This window comes from Cimex lectularius, unplaced genomic scaffold, assembly GCF_000648675.2.
Source record: "Cimex lectularius strain Harlan isolate CLEC.00 unplaced genomic scaffold, Clec_2.1 scaffold461, whole genome shotgun sequence".
In the NCBI taxonomy this organism is placed as follows: domain Eukaryota; kingdom Metazoa; phylum Arthropoda; class Insecta; order Hemiptera; family Cimicidae; genus Cimex; species Cimex lectularius.
Window position 1 is genome coordinate 71,610 of NW_019392982.1, and position 19,909 is coordinate 91,518.

At 35.9% G+C, this 19,909-nt stretch overlaps 1 protein-coding gene across 1 annotated transcript in view; it reads right to left on the reverse strand.

Moving 5' to 3' along the window:
• The window catches only part of LOC106670527 (teneurin-a), a 74,698-nt gene that overhangs the window by 28,486 nt on the left and 26,303 nt on the right, over nucleotides 1-19,909 (reverse strand). The window contains exon 3 of the mRNA XM_014400963.2: nucleotides 17,904-18,095. Coding sequence (XP_014256449.1) covers nucleotides 17,904-18,095 — 192 coding nt within the window. The remainder of the gene's footprint in view (nucleotides 1-17,903; nucleotides 18,096-19,909) is intronic.

Below are 19,909 nucleotides of genomic sequence, written 5' to 3' on the forward strand. Positions count from 1 at the left end.
AGTGTAGAATGTTTTGTAGCTGGATTTGACAAGTTAATTTTTAAAAAAATTGGGAACATTTAAGAGGGTGCGGTTAGAAACATACAACGGAGCGTTTACAATGGATCTAAGGATTCGTGATTGCCATGTCTGGATTCTGTGGAGATTGGAAGGTTTGTTGAACTCCATTGTATAATAAACATTAATATTAGTTTCAGTATTGCGTTGTATGAGTATTTTGTTGTCAAGACAGAATTTATTTCTATTATCGTGTAATGTTTTAAGTAATCTATTTAATTTTAATTATGGTCGGTTGTTCTATCCTCTTGAGTCGTGTATGGGGATTGCAGGTTAGTCGTTTGCCCAGATATCTTAGGTAGCCGATAACGTTTTTGATGTGAAGGGAGGTGGGGTTATAGATTGGAAGTAGAGTGATGCAACGGAGGATGAAGGTTATGTTTTGGGACTTGTATAGTATTTAGTTGGATTCGCAGTTTTTTGGACCATTGGACCAGTGGAATATAGGTGTGTCTGGAGGGAGCTATGAGGTGTTTGGAGTTAGAGGATAGAAATTCAGTTTCATCAGCATATGTTAGGAAAGTGGTATCGGGATAGGAAGGGATATTAGCAAATATACTGAGTACAGTAGCGGGCCGAAGACGATAATCCTGAGGGATTCTCGCGTTCAATCTGTTCTAAGGAGAAGTCCTGTCGGCCAGGTAAGATGTAAGGATGGGATAGTGTGAGGCGGGTAGGATGCCCTTGAATTTCCAGACCAAACAGACATTCGACATCGAGAAAGACCCGAGCAGCATTCTTGCTTAAACTTCTATTTGGTATTTACTTAAAACTTCTATTCTAATTTCACTAATTTCGTGGTCCGCTTGACCACTTAATATATTACAATTAATTAAGGTTTTTAGTTGAGATAAAAAAGTCAATGGCACGAGCGGGATTCGAACCCACGATCTTCGGCTTGATACGCCGCTGCTCTACTACTTGAGCTAGCGTGACCTCGATCCACTCGGACACCAGACATTGAAAAATGGCAAAAAGGAGGGAAAATTCAAAAGGTGCGGTTGAGATGGGAAGTTGGTGTCCGAGTGGATCGGGGTCACGCTAGCTCAAGTAGTAGAGCAGCGGCGTATCAAGCCGAAGATCGAGGGTTCGAATCCCGCTCGTGCCATTGACTTTTTTATCTCAACTAAAAACCTTAATTAATTGCTTCTATTCTAACTTAAACACGTAACTCTATTTGTTGTTTAAATTTCTTAATTATTTCATAACGATTGATTCACTACCATTAAATATCTGTGATAAAGAAACAAAGCCGTTAAAACTTCATGTTTTAATTGCTGTGATCTATGGGAAAATTCAGGTTTTAAAATATGTTGCTCCTAAAACATTTGATCAATTATGTTCAAATTCATCCAATTCTAAATTTAATAAAGATGAAATGCTGCTGTTAAAGATTAATTATAGATAACGTGATTTGTAAATACTACTAAATTTTCTCTAAAACAAACGTAAGTTCAGAGAAGTATTTTATCAATTTTAATCATAAAACGTTTCCTCCAGTTTGGGTAGGAGAAAAAATACCCCCATAAAAATTGGAAACCGTTATGTCTGTTGTGTAGAGAAAATGAGTTCTTTGAGACCGCCCTCTCTGTTATAAAATATAAACAACGTTTTAATTCACGATTCGCTTTTCCGGAGGTGTAACGCTTCCATTTTTCTCACTTATCCCAGGCCCACCTTCTCCGTGCGGCAGACAATTGAAGAAGGCGGCTCCGATGAAAAATTCAAAGACGATTTTCATTTTTTTCTTGCCCCTTCCTTGTAAATAAATAGGGTTAGGGCCGTGTTTCTCAGATAAAAGAAGGCTTAACTGTTCGTCTTGGATTATTCAGCCGACGTCCGAACGAAAAGAAGCCGCCTTATTGGCTGGGCTGCAGCATGCCATTACAACGCGATCTTACTGTATTCGCTCTTCCGAAATGATAAAAAGCGTAGAAGAAACTCTTTTAGTATTAGATAATATACACTCAACAATTCTTTTTTAGTAAGAATCTCAATACAATAAAGTTTAAATATAGTGCTTTTAAGAGGATTGTATTTAAAGAACACGTTTGTTATATCCGTTGTATAAGTTTGAAAGTCTATATTCAATTCCAAACATTATACATAAAATATATGATTCTGAGCAAGTTTCAAAGAAATGCAGAAACTTTGATTAAGTAATTTTGATTTATGTTTGAATCTCATGAAACCAACATAGATATTATTTTTTATAGGGTGACATGACAGTCACAGAACCTTTTTACAACAGTAAATTTCCAAATCTATCTAAAAACAAGAAAATACATTTAAGTTCTAATAAAAACCATACTTCTCTTGAGCATGTGCGCATTGTATTCTTTACATATTTTTTCAGAAACATGTAAAAGGTATTTGATTTATAATAACAGTCTGACAATTTGACATCGTAGTTTCTAGTCGGTTCACCAGACATATTTACACAGTATTAACATTTGAAACTACTGGCTTAATGGAAATTGGGCAAGCCTACTCTCTGGGCCCAATAATTTCTGTTTATAGCTGAAATGATGCAAACGGGATTATTTGAATTGTTAATCGTGAATAAGAGACAATGGTTAGTATCATTTGTGTTTTCAGAGGAGCAATTATTCACAAAGACAACAAGACCTTCATCACTTCACTCATTAGTTTTAACTACACCTATTACATCGTTTCAGAGGTTTAAGATATATTTAAATAAACAATCCAAACATAAACATAAACAAATAACAATTCACACTTCTTTTATCCCAACAATGCTTAGGTTAAACCCAAAATAAAATCTTGCTTGGGCAATTCTTAATACAATCGCTTTATACGGCCTGAACTGATAGAATAAGTAAACCTTTAACGCCCTTAAACAATTATAATTTGGATTGGGTATTTCTAAAATATTTACGAATTGAAGATTGTCTTGTATTTAAGGACCTTTAGTAATTTAAGATTGAGCTTGACAAACAGGAGTAATTACGGCCAGAAAAGGAAATTAATGTTAAGCCCATTTAATTAAATTTCTAGTCATACATAATTTAGTGTAGTTGCTATTGTAATTTGTTATTAAAAGCTGCGCGAACTGGACCACCGATTGTGACACGATAATTTGATATTTTAGATTCAATTTATTGATTTTGATTTGAGGTTTTTATTTTATCCTTATTTCTAAAAACATGTAAAAGAACACAAAACATATATTAACAATATACAGGGTGTTTCTATAGTCCACCCATTTATTTCGGAAACAATTAGCTAGAGCAAAGAATGATTTTGTAAACCTTATATATAAATGGTCTTATATATAATAATGGTATATAAATAGAAATGGTCTTACATAAACCCCAAGTTAATTTTGGCTAGAAACCGCGTGGTGGTATATTTAACATAACTTTCTCATCTATCTGGGAAATGACACTAACTTTGTTACTTTGAATGGGATATTTTTATATTTTTATTGTACAATTCGATTCTACAGCTTTTTTAATGCCACTTTTAATGAAAGGAAAATTTCGATAAGATCGACCATTTCGGGGTTATGCCCGATTTTTTGTTTGCAAGCAAAAAATCTATTTTCAGTTGTTTTGGCCAAGCTGTGGTATTATCTTCCATTTTGTTTCAGCTTTCTTATCTAATTGTAAATATGTATTTTAAACGATATTCTGTTACGACTAGTTAAATTTCGAATGAAAATTACCTCTCTTATTGTGAATTTTTTTGTTTTTGTTCTTTTCTCGAAGTTGATCCTCGTGAAATCATTTGGATTCTATAGCATAATAATGTATACATGAGTATTCGTTTTATGTTCTACTTTCAACAAAAATGTGTACAAGCGCTGAGATGAGAGATATGCTTATTGCTTTTGTTGATGCTGGGAAGAGAGGAAGGTCTGCGTCTATTCTCTACAGGTTACTTACTTCCTAATGGTTACCATATCCTTTGAAATATAATTATTCAGAAATCGTCAGATGCGGTCTGGTGTGATGTAGGTTGCAGAAAAACATTTTCTTTATCGTGCCAACGTTTCGATCTTTATTGAGATCATCTTCAGGGCCTCGGATTTATAAACATTGTTTAAAATTTACAAATACACGGATGTAAAAAAAATGAATTTAGACAATGCAAGAAATTTTATATTCAATCAAAGTATTTGTACTCTCTCAAAGTGTTTGTTTTCTGCGTAATTGTGCCATTCTTGCGTGTCGTGGTGAGAGTGCCTGTGAGATTTTGCTATTTTGTGTTTATATACGTTGGATTTTGAAGGGGTGGGGAAAGAAGTCTGTATAGAATTTTATTTTAACTCCTTATTTTTGTATAAGGAGTCGGCGCCTTTGAGGTGAAAAGAGCCGACGAAGGGAAATGTTTGTAAATCCCAGGCTCTGAAGATGATCTCAATAAAGATCGAAACGTTGGCACGATAAAGAAAATGTTTTTCTGAAACCTACATCACACCAGATCGCATCTCACTTTTTCTGAATAATCATCGACTAACGGTCACTAATCACCACAATTTGAAATATACTTTTCTTCACTTTTTTCAAAGAGAGTTTTCCGGATAGGAGACACTCTGATCATCGTATTTTTCTCCGTTTTACCAAAATTTGGGCGGTGTTGCTTTCCGTTGAGGAAAATCCTCATTTCTCAATTAGAGAGAGAGATCGTCCATTCTCAGTATATCGGTTCAGTGGGTCTGGCGAATATTGAAAGTAAAAAATTTGTGACCTTGTCATCTTTCATAAGGCATTCGCGAGGGAGATCCAACGAGACGTTTGGATTTCAATTCACGAATCCTCGTTCAAATGGAAATGGAACTGGACCTGCTGAGCCAAACATGCCACTATGCAGTTATGTCTGGGCAATAGAAAATCCTCGTTGGAATATTCAAACACGTTATCAAACGTCAATTCGACTAATGTTTGGTACGGATTGGCAGGCAAACAGCTTATTGGACCAAATTTTTTAGCGGAACACTCTAAGGGGAGGGGTATCATTCTTTTATAGAAAATACTCTCCCTGATCAGATGGAGAGAATTCCGCTATATACCAGGCGAAAGATGTGGTTCGAACAAGACGGTTGTCCCGCTCACAACAGTCGCGTCGTCACGCAAGGTCCTATTAGGGGCATTGAAGAATCGAGTGTAGGCCAATCCTTCTCTAGTATTGACTTTCCAAAAATTGGAACAAAGAATTGTTGTGGCATAACCCAGGAATAATACAAAAGGTCACAAATGAAAAATTCTTGGAACGAGGAGAGCTCTGCGCATCAAATGCAAGGAGCGTGTTTGAGCATTTATTATAAACATAAATGTTAACAAATGGCCAAATCTGCAACAATACACAATAACAGCTGAGAGTCAAGTTTTACAAAAAAAAGTAGACTCGATGATGATAAAAACAATCTTTTTTGTAAAAAGCTTTTTTTCTCTCCCAAAAATCAATATAAGCTAAGCGTAAAAGTAACCCCATGATCCCTACCTTATTCTGAAACGATTCCTATCCTAAATTAACTTGCCAATCCTTTTCGAAATAAAGGGGGTGGGCCACCTTTTTGTTACAACAAACCTACCTCCCTCACGCGTATTCCGTCGGACATAACTCAGAAATGGTCGGATCTATCAAAATTTTCCTTTCAGTAAAAGTGGCATAAAATAAGTTCTAGAATCAAATTGTTCAATAAAAATATGGGATTCTTATTTAAAATAGCAAAGTTAGTATCATTTTCCAGCTAGATGAGAAAGTTATATTAAATTTGTTACCACAATGTGATTCCTAGCCAAATTAACTTGGAGTTTGTATAAGACCATTTTTGCTAATCGTTTCCGAAAAAAATGGATGGACTATAGAAGTTAATACATCTTGTATATGCTTATGTACAACACATAAAAAAAATCGAAACCGTAAAACTTGATATTCGATCTGTACATTATGATAGTAAAATTTCATAGATTTGAACTTATTGTTTTAAAATATTAAGCTGTTCAGCTTTGTTTATACTATTTTAATATTACGAGGTATGTATATTAGAATGAATGTATACGAAATAATGACACGTTTCGTTAATAAGAAATGTTCAATTTTTGCGTTAACTAGTAAATTGTAAGGTTATATTTCAAAACATTAATCGTTTTGTTGGTTCAATTGTAGGGTATTTATTCTCTGCAAGAGGATGGAACTGTATATTTATTTTGTAAAATTCGTTGTTGAAAATCGAAAATCCAGTGTTTTTTTAAATTTTTGAATTTCCTTTGACATCTGGTGCCAGAGGCATAGTCTGAATGCTTTAAAATAATGTAGGACTAGCCTCAAGCATTCCAGGAAGAGTCCATTCCGCAGATGAATTCGCTCTTTGATGTCAAAATGGCCGGCGGGCAAGAGTCAGGACTGATCATTCCATCACCGAGCTTGGTGAGCGTTTTTCACTCCTTAAATGTCTTTTTTCCGAAACGGCCAGATGAATAGAAGGCCATATCGAAGCGTCGATGGTTTTTATCGGCATGCACTTCCTGGAAAAGGCGGAAACTCTTTGTCCACGTCAAATTTAAACTCTTCTGAAATATTTCTGGAAAATGTGGACGTCGATTGTCTGTATCCGACGAGGAAGAACCAACAGAAATAAAAAAGTTTTATCAGAGTGTCGCCCCCGACAATGGACCCGGTCGCTTTGTAGGGATTCGCCGAGGAATTGACAATGGTTTATTTCTGTCGGTGATCTTCCGAGGCTTGACAACTTTAAAAAGAGATTCGACTTGGGCGGCACAATGGCCGGGAATTGATAGACAACTCCTGTCCTCTCGTTTCGATAAATGGTCAAACGTTTTCCCTCCCTCGTTTCTAAAGAGAAAAACCAGTTGGAGAAAGGGCGAGAAAAAAGAAAACTGGCGAGTCGGCACAAAAGATCCCTAGAACTTATCTGGGGTTAAGAAATAACATCTCGGCTGCAGTGTGTCGTAAGAGCCTTAGAAGAAAAGTCACCTGCCTAGTCTTTAAGTGATTTATAGCCTTTTACCCTAAATTTGAATGTAACCGATTCGTGTCTCAGCGGTGATACGGTACGGATACCGTATCAGGTAGTATTAAGCCGTACCTCAGGGGAACTGACAACTCCCTTCACCACTTCATTTATCAAGCCGTTCCGAGGAAAACATTACTCTGCTCTTTCTTCAACGGATCTAGGAGTCGTGGAGCACTCGGGGGAACAACACCTGTTTCACATACAACATTTTCCACAATCGAACCGTGAACAAACCGGCGGTTTTTCCTCATGACACCGTCTTCCTCCCACTCTTTATGACAGGCGATCCATCATCCGCCGGGCACTTCCGAATTGGGGATAATTTCTCCTTTGGTGATGTCTGGGAATATTTTTTACAATACAATATGACAAGAGTCGAACTAAATTCTTTATCGAGCTTGGACGTCGAATATCGTTTTTTTAATCTCTGTCCATACACTCATTTTCACTTCACGCTAAGGCCCGCGCATGTCTTACTATGATGAAATAAGTTGTACGATGTGTCCCACAAATTGTAGTCATGCCGTCAGATTTAAGATGGTTCTCGGGCACAGTAGCGAGTTTCTGGGTCCCCTGTTCCGGTGTTTAGAGGACGTGAGAGTGTTTTTATTGTACATAGATCTGTTTTATATGTTTTGCCGTTCTGGGTTTTTTCAGAGTGCGACTGTTTATCAGTATGAGTGGTGAGGGGCTGATGGTTAAATATAGCGTCACCCTCCCCTCCAGATTGTCGTGTTTGTGTCGGTCGATGGCGGAATATTTATAAAGTGTCCAATTTTTCCTGTTTTTGATTAGCTTATTACTATCGTGTGTAGATCGATGGAGGAATATTGATATTTATTTGTGCGCTTGTATTAACATGTTAGATAGTTTTAGGCTGTCTGTTAGGCTAGACCTAGCTCTCGAAAGGCCCAGTCGCAACCTAACCCCTTTGGTTGGTAAGCGACGATCCCCTGGCTTAGGGGATAGTAGTTGCACAGCCGCATAATGGGTAGATGTACTCCCCTGAGGCATAGACCCTAGGGTCAGCAAGGGTGTATGACAACTCTTCGGGGTGAAAGTCCATAACTATTAAGAATAAAGGTAAAACCCTTATAAACAAAAAAAAATTCTTAAAATCGGATTTGATAATTTGATGTAAAAAATCATTTCGATGTTGATTCAATTTTAATAAAAACTAATGGCCACTTTGCGTGTACATGTTACTGTAAAATACAGCCTTGAAGTAATGAGGTTTTTCATGTAAAAAATTAATTTCATAGATTTGGATTCAATTTTAATAAAAACTAATGATTATTTTGCATGTTATTGAAAAATACATTTTAAAAGTAATACAGATTGTTGAAGCTGTTAAATTTTGATTGTAACGTCTCATAAATATATTTAAAAAAACGTAATTTGGGCAAATTTATGTACGTATTATACCATCAAAATAATTTACACATATTATATAAAATTTTGTATGCATATTTATTAGTTCTGATTAGAAATACGTTTTACAGTCATTTTTACAGTTTTTTTTATTTTTAATTTTTTAGATGTTTAATCTTTAGATTATAAAAAGGCCAATTTATAATGTACTGGTACTATCGGTTTAAAAATAGCTTAAGGCTTTTGGATAGATGTAAAAAAGTGCGTTAATAAATAGGCATTAACGGTTTCGCTCTGTTTCTTAACTCTTGAAATTGTACCCTCTTACAATGAAAAAAGGGGAATATTTTTATTCATCCCAGTTTAACGGAGTGTGACGCCCGTTATGAAAAAAAGGCAAAAGGAAATTGCTATTCAGAACTAGTGAACCGTGAAATAATTGATATTTCCCATTTTTCGTGTTAACATTTCTGCTTTTAATATTAATGCCCACTTGATTTGCTTTTGATACGCCGAGGACGAGGGGGATTTTAAATTATCCATAGGACCCGACGCGAATTCTGATTAGTCGACGGTGCTCGGAATCATGGTTTATTATTATGCAAATATGTTTGGGGTCGGTGGGCCTAGCACATCGGCTGCGGCTCGTGTGACAAAATTGACGATCCGCTTGCCCAACGGACTTGGATAATACTCAAGAAACTAGGAATATGCGTTACTATAATCAAACACTAATTATTCCACCACGGTTTTTGTTTAAATTACATCTTGTGGCATCATAGCGAAACAATGGTTTGATTAAGATAAACGATCTTAATTTTTTTTTCGCACACTGTAAATTAAACAGTTGTGACATCTAAATTTTTAAACACAAACTTGAAATTTTTGTAGGATTATCCTAACAGGATTTAATGGTGCTCGTATTTCCACTATTTTTTATCAGACTCAATCGACCTATTTTTTAAATCATCAGATTTAGATAATTTAACTTCAGAGAATTCTTATTCTTCTACTTCTGTGATAAGAATATAATTAAAACAAATTAATCTTACTGAAACAAATTAAGGAATAAGTGTTTAATAAAGAAAAAATTAAATAAAATTACAACACCAGGTGAGGTGTTCATTTATTTACCTACCCCTCTAAAAAAATGTATAATACTCATATAGACCTTTTATGGCTCCTCTATTTTTTAGCTTTTCATATCGTAACATCGTCTTGGGTAACATTTTTTCCTTAAATGTACTTTGTATAATGACTGAATTTTCGTTCCTTTGAAGTTTTTCATAGACTTTTTTCAATGATACTGTTCATCGCTCGAGTGCAATTTTTTCTGATCATACATTTTTTAAAACTAGCCATGAAGGCAAGAATTACAAAAGCCACTGCTTTAAATGAACAAAGATCAGAGACCAGAAAAACAACACATCGTTCTTTTCGAGTAATTATTAGTTTATTTATTTTTTTGATATAATAAAATTTATTTATACAACAAACTTATAAGATTTCATCATGTATTAAGATTATTACATCGATATCTTTACTACAACAAGGAGCTTTTATCATTATAAAAGTGTATATTATTTATCGTAACTAGATTTATAAGCTTAAATTAAAGAAGAAGGTCTACGTAAAATTGTAGCCGGGCCCGTTGGTAAAGAAGGTCTAGATATCCGTCTGGAAGGGGCGAGGGTGAAGTAATTGGATCGCCGAACCCACCCCGTGTTTGGTCGTCTGTAGAATAACAAAGTTTGTTGGAATAGTAAAAGTCCCTCGCGCTTATCCGCCTTATATTTATATATATTGACAGGGAGACTTTTTCCTCCTCCGCCATCGGCAACACCTGTTCCACTTACAACGGTTCCAACCTGAATCAAGCGGTGCCCGACCCCGAATTTTAAACATGACGTAATTTTGTACAATCCCGTCTCGATAAAGCATTTCTGCAGTATCTACTGGCATAAAAGCCTAAAGGTGGTTAGCTTTTAAGGTTATTTCTTGTGAATTTAATGGTGAAATGCCAGTTAATTGAAGGGATGGCAACGGCTTTGGTAAAGCCCGATCGGAAAACTTTCAAGACACCGTTAATTTTTAAGCAAGGACTGTAATTTCCAGTTTCAGTTTATCACGACGTTCAAAATAACGTTTGCCTGAGCAAAAAATGTTGAACTTTTTAATTTTCTAACTCCTTGTTCTGCCATTAGTAATTAATCTTTGTGATTAGTTTTTAAACAAAATTTTGGATGTTAATAAGTTTATAATATCCCGTCTGCTTCGGGATTGTTCATAAATAATGTGCGAAATCATTATAGTAAGTGAAAGTGCATAATATATTACCGGAAATTAGTCAATTCAATTTATTGCAAAAATTTTCGAAGACCCAAGTCAATTTTATATTTTTTTAAATAACGCTGAGAATTAACGTTTTTTTAATAACGCCCATGCATATGTATCAGTGAATTTAACTCATTTGGCTCCTCCGGAGGTCAGAAGTGATCGGGCACAATGGAAGAAATCATGCGTCGGAGGTTACAGCATGTCCCCGAGGCGGCAGATAGTTGAAATGGGACGAGCAGTGTGTGTTCGAGATTGTCGTTGACTTCTTTGTTCTTGTAAAAAAAATTAATGTGTTAAATAGTTAATTTAATAACTTATACTACGATAAGTTATTATTGCAATTGTCGGAGCGTAAATTCAAGGCAGGTGAGAAAACCATAACCTATTCTTCTGAAGTTGATCGAAGGTAAGCCTAATAGTAATGGGTAGAAACCACTGCGAACTCACCTGAGGAAGGATTAAAATAAATCCGAAACGCCGATTGAAAGAAAAAATGGTTGTTGTTTTTTTGAGATGACCTATTATCCCACCTTCGAGAAGGAAAAATCATAACCTAATAATAATATTAATGGCCAAATTAGGATTGATAAATAGTATGAAAATATCCAACTCGAAAATGATGCCCGGGAAACGACCGACGCTTCAGCTTTATTTCGTCTTCCCAATATGGCGTCATGTATAGTTTAAAAGGCAAGTAGATGTAATACTACGCAAATATTATTTTAATACACGATTAAATAGTTATGTACACTACTATTACAAATTTCTAGTTGGTTTTTCATAAAAATGAACCTCTTCCCGCCCTTGTTTAAGCCCTTCAAGGCTCCAACGTGCTCCTATATTCTTTTACGTTTAATTTTTTTCGTGCAAAAATGGCTTTGGATGACGTGTCATTCATATTTCACAAGAAATTACAAAAGAAAATGACTAAAGAGAAATTGAGAAATGTGAAATAGATGCTAAAAATTCTAACAGTAAGAAACAGTTACAGGCTGACCAGGGCGATTGAAAATAATCAGACCAAGATGTTCGACAACGCCCAGTAACCGACCGAACTCGTATGATCTAGGGGCAGTTACGACTAAACCCGCATAATCGGACTGTCTTGAAGGATGGGTGTACCTGCTGCACCGTCCAAAATGGTGGTCTTGCTTATGAAATTACGACAAAACATATGTATTACTTTTAAATAATAAAACTTAAGCTTTTAAATAATAAAACTTAAGCTTAAAAATATTATTAACTATTTATTTAAAATCACAGTCACAATATGTTTTGAGGGTAGAAATATCCCTCGATATTTTCGCAGCACTAAAACACCTGATAAACACTACTAACATGATCCTTTACGTTGAAAATTCAAAAATAATTTCTGTAATGCAAGTCCACTTTTTCCATGAGAAAGTTAAAACAGATGCTAACAATTCTAACTGTAAGGAACAGCTTCAACAGGCGGACATGGGCGATTAAGAAGAATCAGACTACGATGTTCGACAACTCCCAATGACCGACTGAACTCGTATGATCTAGGGGCAGGTACGACTAAGCCCGCACAATCGTACCGTCGTGAAGGATGGGTGTACCTGCTGCACAGTCCAAAAAGGTGTCTTGCTTATGAAATTACGACAAAACATATGTATTACTTTTAAATAATAAGATTAAAAAAATATTATAAATAATTTCTTTAAAATTACGCTAACAATGTCTTGAGGGTAGAAATATCCCTCGATATTTTTCCACCTCTAAAACACCTGCTAAAAACTACTAATATGATTAAAATTTCAAAATAATTTCTATAATGCAAGTCAACTTTTTCTCCTTGTTTTTTGTTGTAAAATGAGAGTTCTGCAAATGTTCTCATTCTGTTCCGGCTTAAAAGTTTATACGGTTTTTATAGACGAGCCTTCCAGGGTGCCCCTCGGGCAAAGTCGTTAAACTAAACTTATCCCCTCTCGCAGTGGCCTCTCTTGAGGCAGGAAAAACAGTTACCGAAACTCGTAACGTAATTGTATTTTCCCCGATGATCGTTCAATATCTACGGTGACTCAAGCGGGGGGGAACGTGCATTCACAACTTTTCGTTTCACACTTTTTTATTCTTTTGTTTTTTAGCCGTCAAACACTTCCGAATACAAGTCGGCGGAAATGGAGTTCAATGAAATTCTATGATTAGCCACTTGTACAATCGTCAGACAAGACCATATTTGTAGTTTGGTCGTTTCTGGTCATTTAGGTCCGCTTATTCTTGTTGATTTTTTGCTCTGTCTGTGCTGGCCGACTTCAGTGGTGGATTTGTGATTTCTGTTTACACGGGTTCCTTTTATAAGTGTAATGACGATCGGGAGAAATTTAAACAAATCTGACAGACAAGAACCGCGAGGATATACAGACCGCTCGAAACCGATCAACCTATAGGTATATCAATCCTCAGGACCCAAGAGAATAATTCACAAGACGGTATTATTATGTAGAAAGCGCTTCCAACGTGAAATTTTTATAATTAAAAAAACCAAAAAAAAAAAAAAAACCGACGGATCTACAGATAAAATTTGGTAAGTAATCGCCTGAATCTGCTGATCCACGACGGTCCGCCAAGCTGTCCACAACTAGTCCAGCCCAAAAAATTTTACAACTCTTTATAAAAGTAAAAAAAAAACATAGTTGCATTTGTAGGCTCACATTGCCTTCATGGCCGAATGTTTAACGAAAGTTAAACAAATACTTTGTTGATGACACAGGAGGGGAAAAAATGGAATATAAACTTGACAAAAGTCACAGAATCAGGGTTGCCGAGGCGGGGGCATGAAGTTGTAAATCTTGGACATCCAACTTTCTGACTGCTTACGTGGGCTCGATCTTTTGTTTGGAAAATGATGCATCGCCGTATAAAAAGACGCCGTGGAAAGTTAGGGGTCTTTGCCTTTCCAATTCCGCTTGAATTTAAGCTCTTTTACCTGTTTGGACATCTTTTTTTGTGTTATTACCTTTTCAATTGTCCATGCTTTTTAAATTAATTTTCCCAACCATTACTGTTTTCTGTTGTTGCACAAAAATTGACTTGAAAACATATTTGAATAATTTGATTAAGTTTATAATAGATCGGTTTTTATATCAGCCATTTTCACCTCTTTATTACAGAAAGTTTAGGAAAGATACTAATTTTTTATCCTATACTAAGTTTCGGCATTAAGATTTACCTTAGACATAAAATGTGTTGTACAAAATCCAATAAATTTTTTTCTCAAATAAACGTAAACCTAAATCATCGGCAAGTGTAACCTTCTGCCGGAAAAGTTTCGGCAATCATTTCTTTTACTCATTCATATTTTTTATTTAGAACAACATATACAAAATAACGCCATAAAAATTAAATTTACGTTATATACTATGTTATGATGTACTACTGATTTATATTTGTAGCCGCAAATCTTGCAGTGACCTCGAAACGAGGTTTCCCGGCGACCCCTCACGCAAACTATACACGAACATCTCGAAGGAAAATTGATTCAGAAGACTAATTGAACATCAATTGAAAATCCTGGTAATGACTGATTTCCTGGAATCGGCTTGTATACCTTAGAGGACAGGCATAATTTCAATAGACCGTCTGTGGACAGAGGCATTCCTTGAATAGAATGTCCATCGCTAATGGCGAACATTGTGCTATTTTCATCACAATTTAGAAATTAGGAAAATTTTATAATTTGATGATTGATAATGTTTTCACATGATGTCCAATGTTTTTTAGATATTTGCTAGGCAATTACCTTTAAATGTTTGATTTATGTGGTGTATCAATGTAAAAATGTCACGGACTTGCAAGTTGAAAGAAAGCGAAAAACGGAAAGGCTAATCAAAAAATGCGCGAGAAAACGAAGAGGGGGAAAAAACCAATCACACAACCCGCTGGCTGATAAATTAATCATATACGATTAACTTTTCGGCCGGTCTCATTTGTAGCGCACCTCCTGAATTTTCCGGTCGTGTCGAAAACTTGATGGCCTAGGGGCTACACGTGCTGTAATTAAAAACTGAACCACCCCACGTGTACATTGTCACGTGGTGTTGGGATTTATTTACGGCCAGGGCGAAGTATCGCTTTTCGGTGTATTTTCCTGCTTTTGTTGCCCATCGAAAGGGATGTAACAACACACCAACTTGCTGAAAATCAACTTTTTTTTTGTTCTCTACAACAAACTTTTCTTTATACCCTTTACAATCTTTTCTAGATAATTACTAAAAATTGATCATTTTGTACTTTAAACAAGACATGTCATTTTGCAACAATTAAGACCGTAAAAAATCCTTTGAACTCAACTTGAAATAAACTTTCGACAGAAAAGCAAATTGTTTAAGTAGAAAAATCTTAGTTGATCCAATAATTGAATAAGATAATTTTAACTTACTGTTCGATATACACATTTTCAGATTATTGAATACCGGGCAAACGGCTGAATTTAGAGGCATAGCCTCATTAAAAATTAGCCGGTATGACAAGCCAAAATTATCCCTTACGGCGAACAAACTGCGTTAAGATTTGCAAGTCAGATCGAAGCAACCAGTTTGCATGACTTAACATTCAGACGGATCTGCTTGGGATCTCCCAGAATCAGATATGTTCTGATTTGCATAGCGTGAACCGCTTGGTGCGAACCTTCTGACATCTTCAGTGGTTAAGTTTCATCCTGTGAGACGGCGAATTGATGATTTACAGAAAAATGCCTTTACTTATTATTATTTCCTAGAAGGACACATACGTTAATTCGGTAAATAAAAGAGCGTGCATAACCCTCACAAACCTGGAAATGTCTGTCGGACAAATATGGTTAGCAGTATAAATTAGTGGAATGTAGGACTCTTTTAAGCTTAAATAACAGCAACAAACTTAAATATTAAAAAGTAATTTAGTAAATGAAAAGCATTCAATGCGGGTAAAATAAAAGCAATTCAAGTAGAAATTTAAAGGAGTGGAAATTGACAAATTCAAATTACCTTTAAAAAGACTTTTTCTCTCATGAGTTTTCTAATGAAATTACCCCCGAATTAATAATCTAGTTTGTATTAATTTCGCTCCGGTAAAGCGCTCTGGTGGAAACGCTTTTGTGGTTTGTTTTCCGTAAAGACTAGCGATGCGTGGCGGCGCCCTCGGTTTGTGCTTTGTCCTTCCGGTTTCAGGAGTTTTTAATTATTCGCCCCGGTCGGCTCATCGGCCCGATCCCGGTTTCTCATCAAGGCTATTGTTGCATACTCGATTTAATGCGGCAGCAATTAAAGGGGCGAGGGTGTTATAATTGGTTTCGGCCAGGTTCATCTCTGGGATGAGTCTCCTTCCGAAAACCAATTCTCTTCTAAAAGGGCTCTCAAGTAGCAATTAAAGGATTAATGGGATTTACAAAAATGTTCTTTTTATAACAACATCCGTCGGATTATTTCTTGATGTCAAAGAAAGACGTCTTTCGTTCTGTAAGCAAACTTATTTTTCATGGACATACAAATGTACATGATTTTTAAACGCTTATGTCGATTATAAAAACTATTACATTTTCAGACAAAATGAAGATTGAAAAAAGAGAAGATTGAACACTGTAACTTCATGTTTTGTTAATCTATTGAGAGAAAATAACATATTTGAGTGCAGCTAGGGAAAGCGCAAAAAGATTTAACAGAAAGATATATAATTAATTACGTAGTTCATTTAGAAACAAATTTAACAAACTGATCTATATGAAGCATAAAACATGTTTGGATAGTGGATATTTCTCCATCACCCTTTACATCTATTATATCACAACCCTAGTTGAGGGCCAATGGAATATTGAATATTCCGTCATAGGTCCTTTCACATTACACATTCACTCTCAGTACATGCTAGGAACAACCGTTTTGCTCCAAAAATCGGTAGAAGAACAGTTACTCGCTGCGGTGTACAAGCACAATTCTCATAATGGGTGGCATTCCTACGCGCTCTCTGTAGGAGACAAGGAATTGTATCCTTCAATTAGATGGAACACATCCAGCAACCTTCTCTGCATGCCGGACACGTACGCAGCCTATTCTTAATCTGGTGAGGATGACCCTTCTTCTACGAGTCAGGGCGTCCGAGGGCTATCGACATGCTCTTGATACGCGAGAGCTTCTCTGCCAGTTTCTTTTAATCATGTTTTTTATTGCATTTTTAGGATCAGGAGGCCGGGTCGCGGTGGTAAGCCCTGTGATTGGGACTTTCGGCGTTAGCCATCTTTTCGTTACTCTCCAGAACTAGCCGGGTACCCAGACAACAATCACTGTTTTGCTGATGCGCTCCAGTTCGTGGTATATCTCCAACAAGACCATAACGAAAGTTTGACGGAAGACCTGTCACGGACAGCAGTAACGTCTCTGAGGGAGAAAGTGCAGACCAGGTGAACAGTGCCACCATCATATCTAATCATCTCAAGCGAATGTCAAACCTCAAGTAATTCCGCTGTTAAACGCTATAGTGCGGTGGGATTGACCATGATGTGGACGCACCCTCGCAATGCACGGCGCACGCCACCGCACCCTCCTCGTATGTAAAGGCGAGGCGAAAATCGGTGATCGTCCTGGACAAATACGGCCTATATGTCATTACATTAGATGTCCTGTTGAATGATATAACAGCCAAATAATTTTTTGGTAAAAGAATTAGATTAGAAAGGCCATTTCAATAATTCTTCTATCAAATTCTTATCTAATTCCTTATACATTTAGTACACATACGTATACATACAGTTTGCCCCACAAGCTACTACAAGTATTGATTGTCCTTCCATTATTATCAGTCAACTTTATCCCCCTTTGGTGAACTAAGTCTTCCAATTAGACTTTTGAGTTGTTTTTGTCAAGAAAATTTTGTTTTCGTTCTTGGATTTATATTTAAATTTTAAATTTGCTAATGAAATCTATTATAATATGATTATAATATGGTAACATGATAATTACCGACGGATTATAGGAAAGTCTTTTGTGCTTATACTATTTTTTATCGATTATACAAAATAAGGCTTCTTGTTTCTGATTACATAATATCATCCCTCATAATTTAATTGACGGAACAAAATTTTGCATGAATCGTTGTTAAAATACTCGTTGGTTTAAAACGGTTTGAACAAATTTACCTTGATCGCAGGCAGGTCCTGTCCAGCCGGTGTGGCAGGCGCATGTTCCATCGATGCAAGTTCCATGTGCAGAACAATCTCCATGGCAGTCCGATTCCGGGATGTCGCATTCCGGCCCTTTCCAACCCTCTTCGCAATGACACACACCTCCTCCGTATTTACCGTGATTAGAGCACAACACAGGGCAGACACCTTGAAAACAAGTGAAACATTTTTTTACAAAACAAAACGGCGGTTATAAATATTAAAAAAGAAGATAATGTGGATTTCGCCTCTACAATGAATATCTACAACTCCACATCTCGATTAATTCTTTCTAATATTAATTGATTTTGTAAAAATATTTCTTGAAATTATTTTGTAATTTCATTTCATCTTTAAACAAATATTGGTCGATTCAAAACAGAACCATTTGATTCAATGATTTTTGATCCTACACATGAATTATAGCCGCGTATTGCTTTACTATTAATTAAGCGATTAGTATTGAGTCAATTTGCTAGTCAGTATTTTATGAAATACCATTAATCATAACTCAATAAAAATTAGTAACGTGTATTACTGCGCTTAATATTTGCTCACTATCTTAGAGATTTTCTTGTCAGTTCGTCCTTTTTGTAGCTGTTAGTTTTGTTATTTTTTGTAGTTGTTTTATATTTGCTCTGTCCAAATTGTTTTTCTTTCCTTTTTAAAAAAGTCGTTTAAAAGAAGTCTCGTTATTAAAACGGAGAAGTAACTTAAGTCGAACGTCGAGCCGACCGTATAAAGCCGAAGATCGTGGGTTCGAATCCCGCTCGTGCCATTGACTTTTTTATCTCAACTAAAAACCTTAATTAATTGTAATATATTGGTAATAATTGGTCAAGCGGACCACGAAATTATTGAATTTAAAGATTTAAAATGAATTATTCTTCACTAAAGCTCTCCGTGGCCATTTCATTTGTCGTCGAGAATCCAATCCGATTACACGACATTTGAAAAATGGCAAAAAGGAGGGAAAATTCAAAAGTTGAGGTTGAGATGAGAAGTTGGTGTCCGAGTGGATCGTAGTCACCATAGCTCAAGTGGTAGAGCAGCGGCGTATAAAGCGGAAGATCGTGAGTTCGAATCCCCCTCGTGCCACTGACTATTTTTATCTCAACTAAAAACCTTTATTAATTGTAATATATTAATTGGTCAAGCCGACCACGAGTTAGTGAAATTAAAATCACATTTATTGACTGAATTTGGAGACAGGCAGGGTCCAGCTAGTATATTGGTTGACCCGTTGAAATTAAATGTAAAATCCCCTTTGCGAACAAAATGAAATTAAGGAAAGGTTTGATTTATTACGAGCTAAAATACAGCTGGAAGACGGTACAGACAACGAAAAATTATATTTGATAAGGTTTCAGGAGCAAGTAGTGGCCACCAATTTGATAAGTAGTCTTGGAGACCCTTTAAGAAATGACCTAGCTACTAGGAATCCTAAAACCTTGTCAGACATTGAAAAGTTAATGTTAAACGACTTCCAGTATATGCAGAGAATAGACCAACAACCGTTCCCACATCATAGACAAAACACAAATCAAAAGCAAAATTTCAAACCACATGAATTTACACAAAGACCCATGCAAATCAACAAACCATCACAAATTAAACAAAATTTCACTCCATTTTCACAAAGAAACCAAGAAACACCCACGAGCATCTAAACAAGAAACTCTTTTCAAAAACCACGAGTTTTCAAGATGGATGCTAGGGAACAACCACCCGAAAATTCGGTAGATGAATCCCATAACCTAACCAAATCAGAAGAGGGTAATTTTTTAGGAGTTACCAAAATACAAGACAACTTCAGATAATGAATTTACAATCAATGGGGAACGAGTTGCCATATTTTGTAGATCCTGCAACAAATGCACGAATACTGATCGACACGGGCAGTACCCGTTATATATTATATATACATACATTTTTGCTATTCTTTTACATCTTGCTTATATATGTATATATTTTTTATCTAT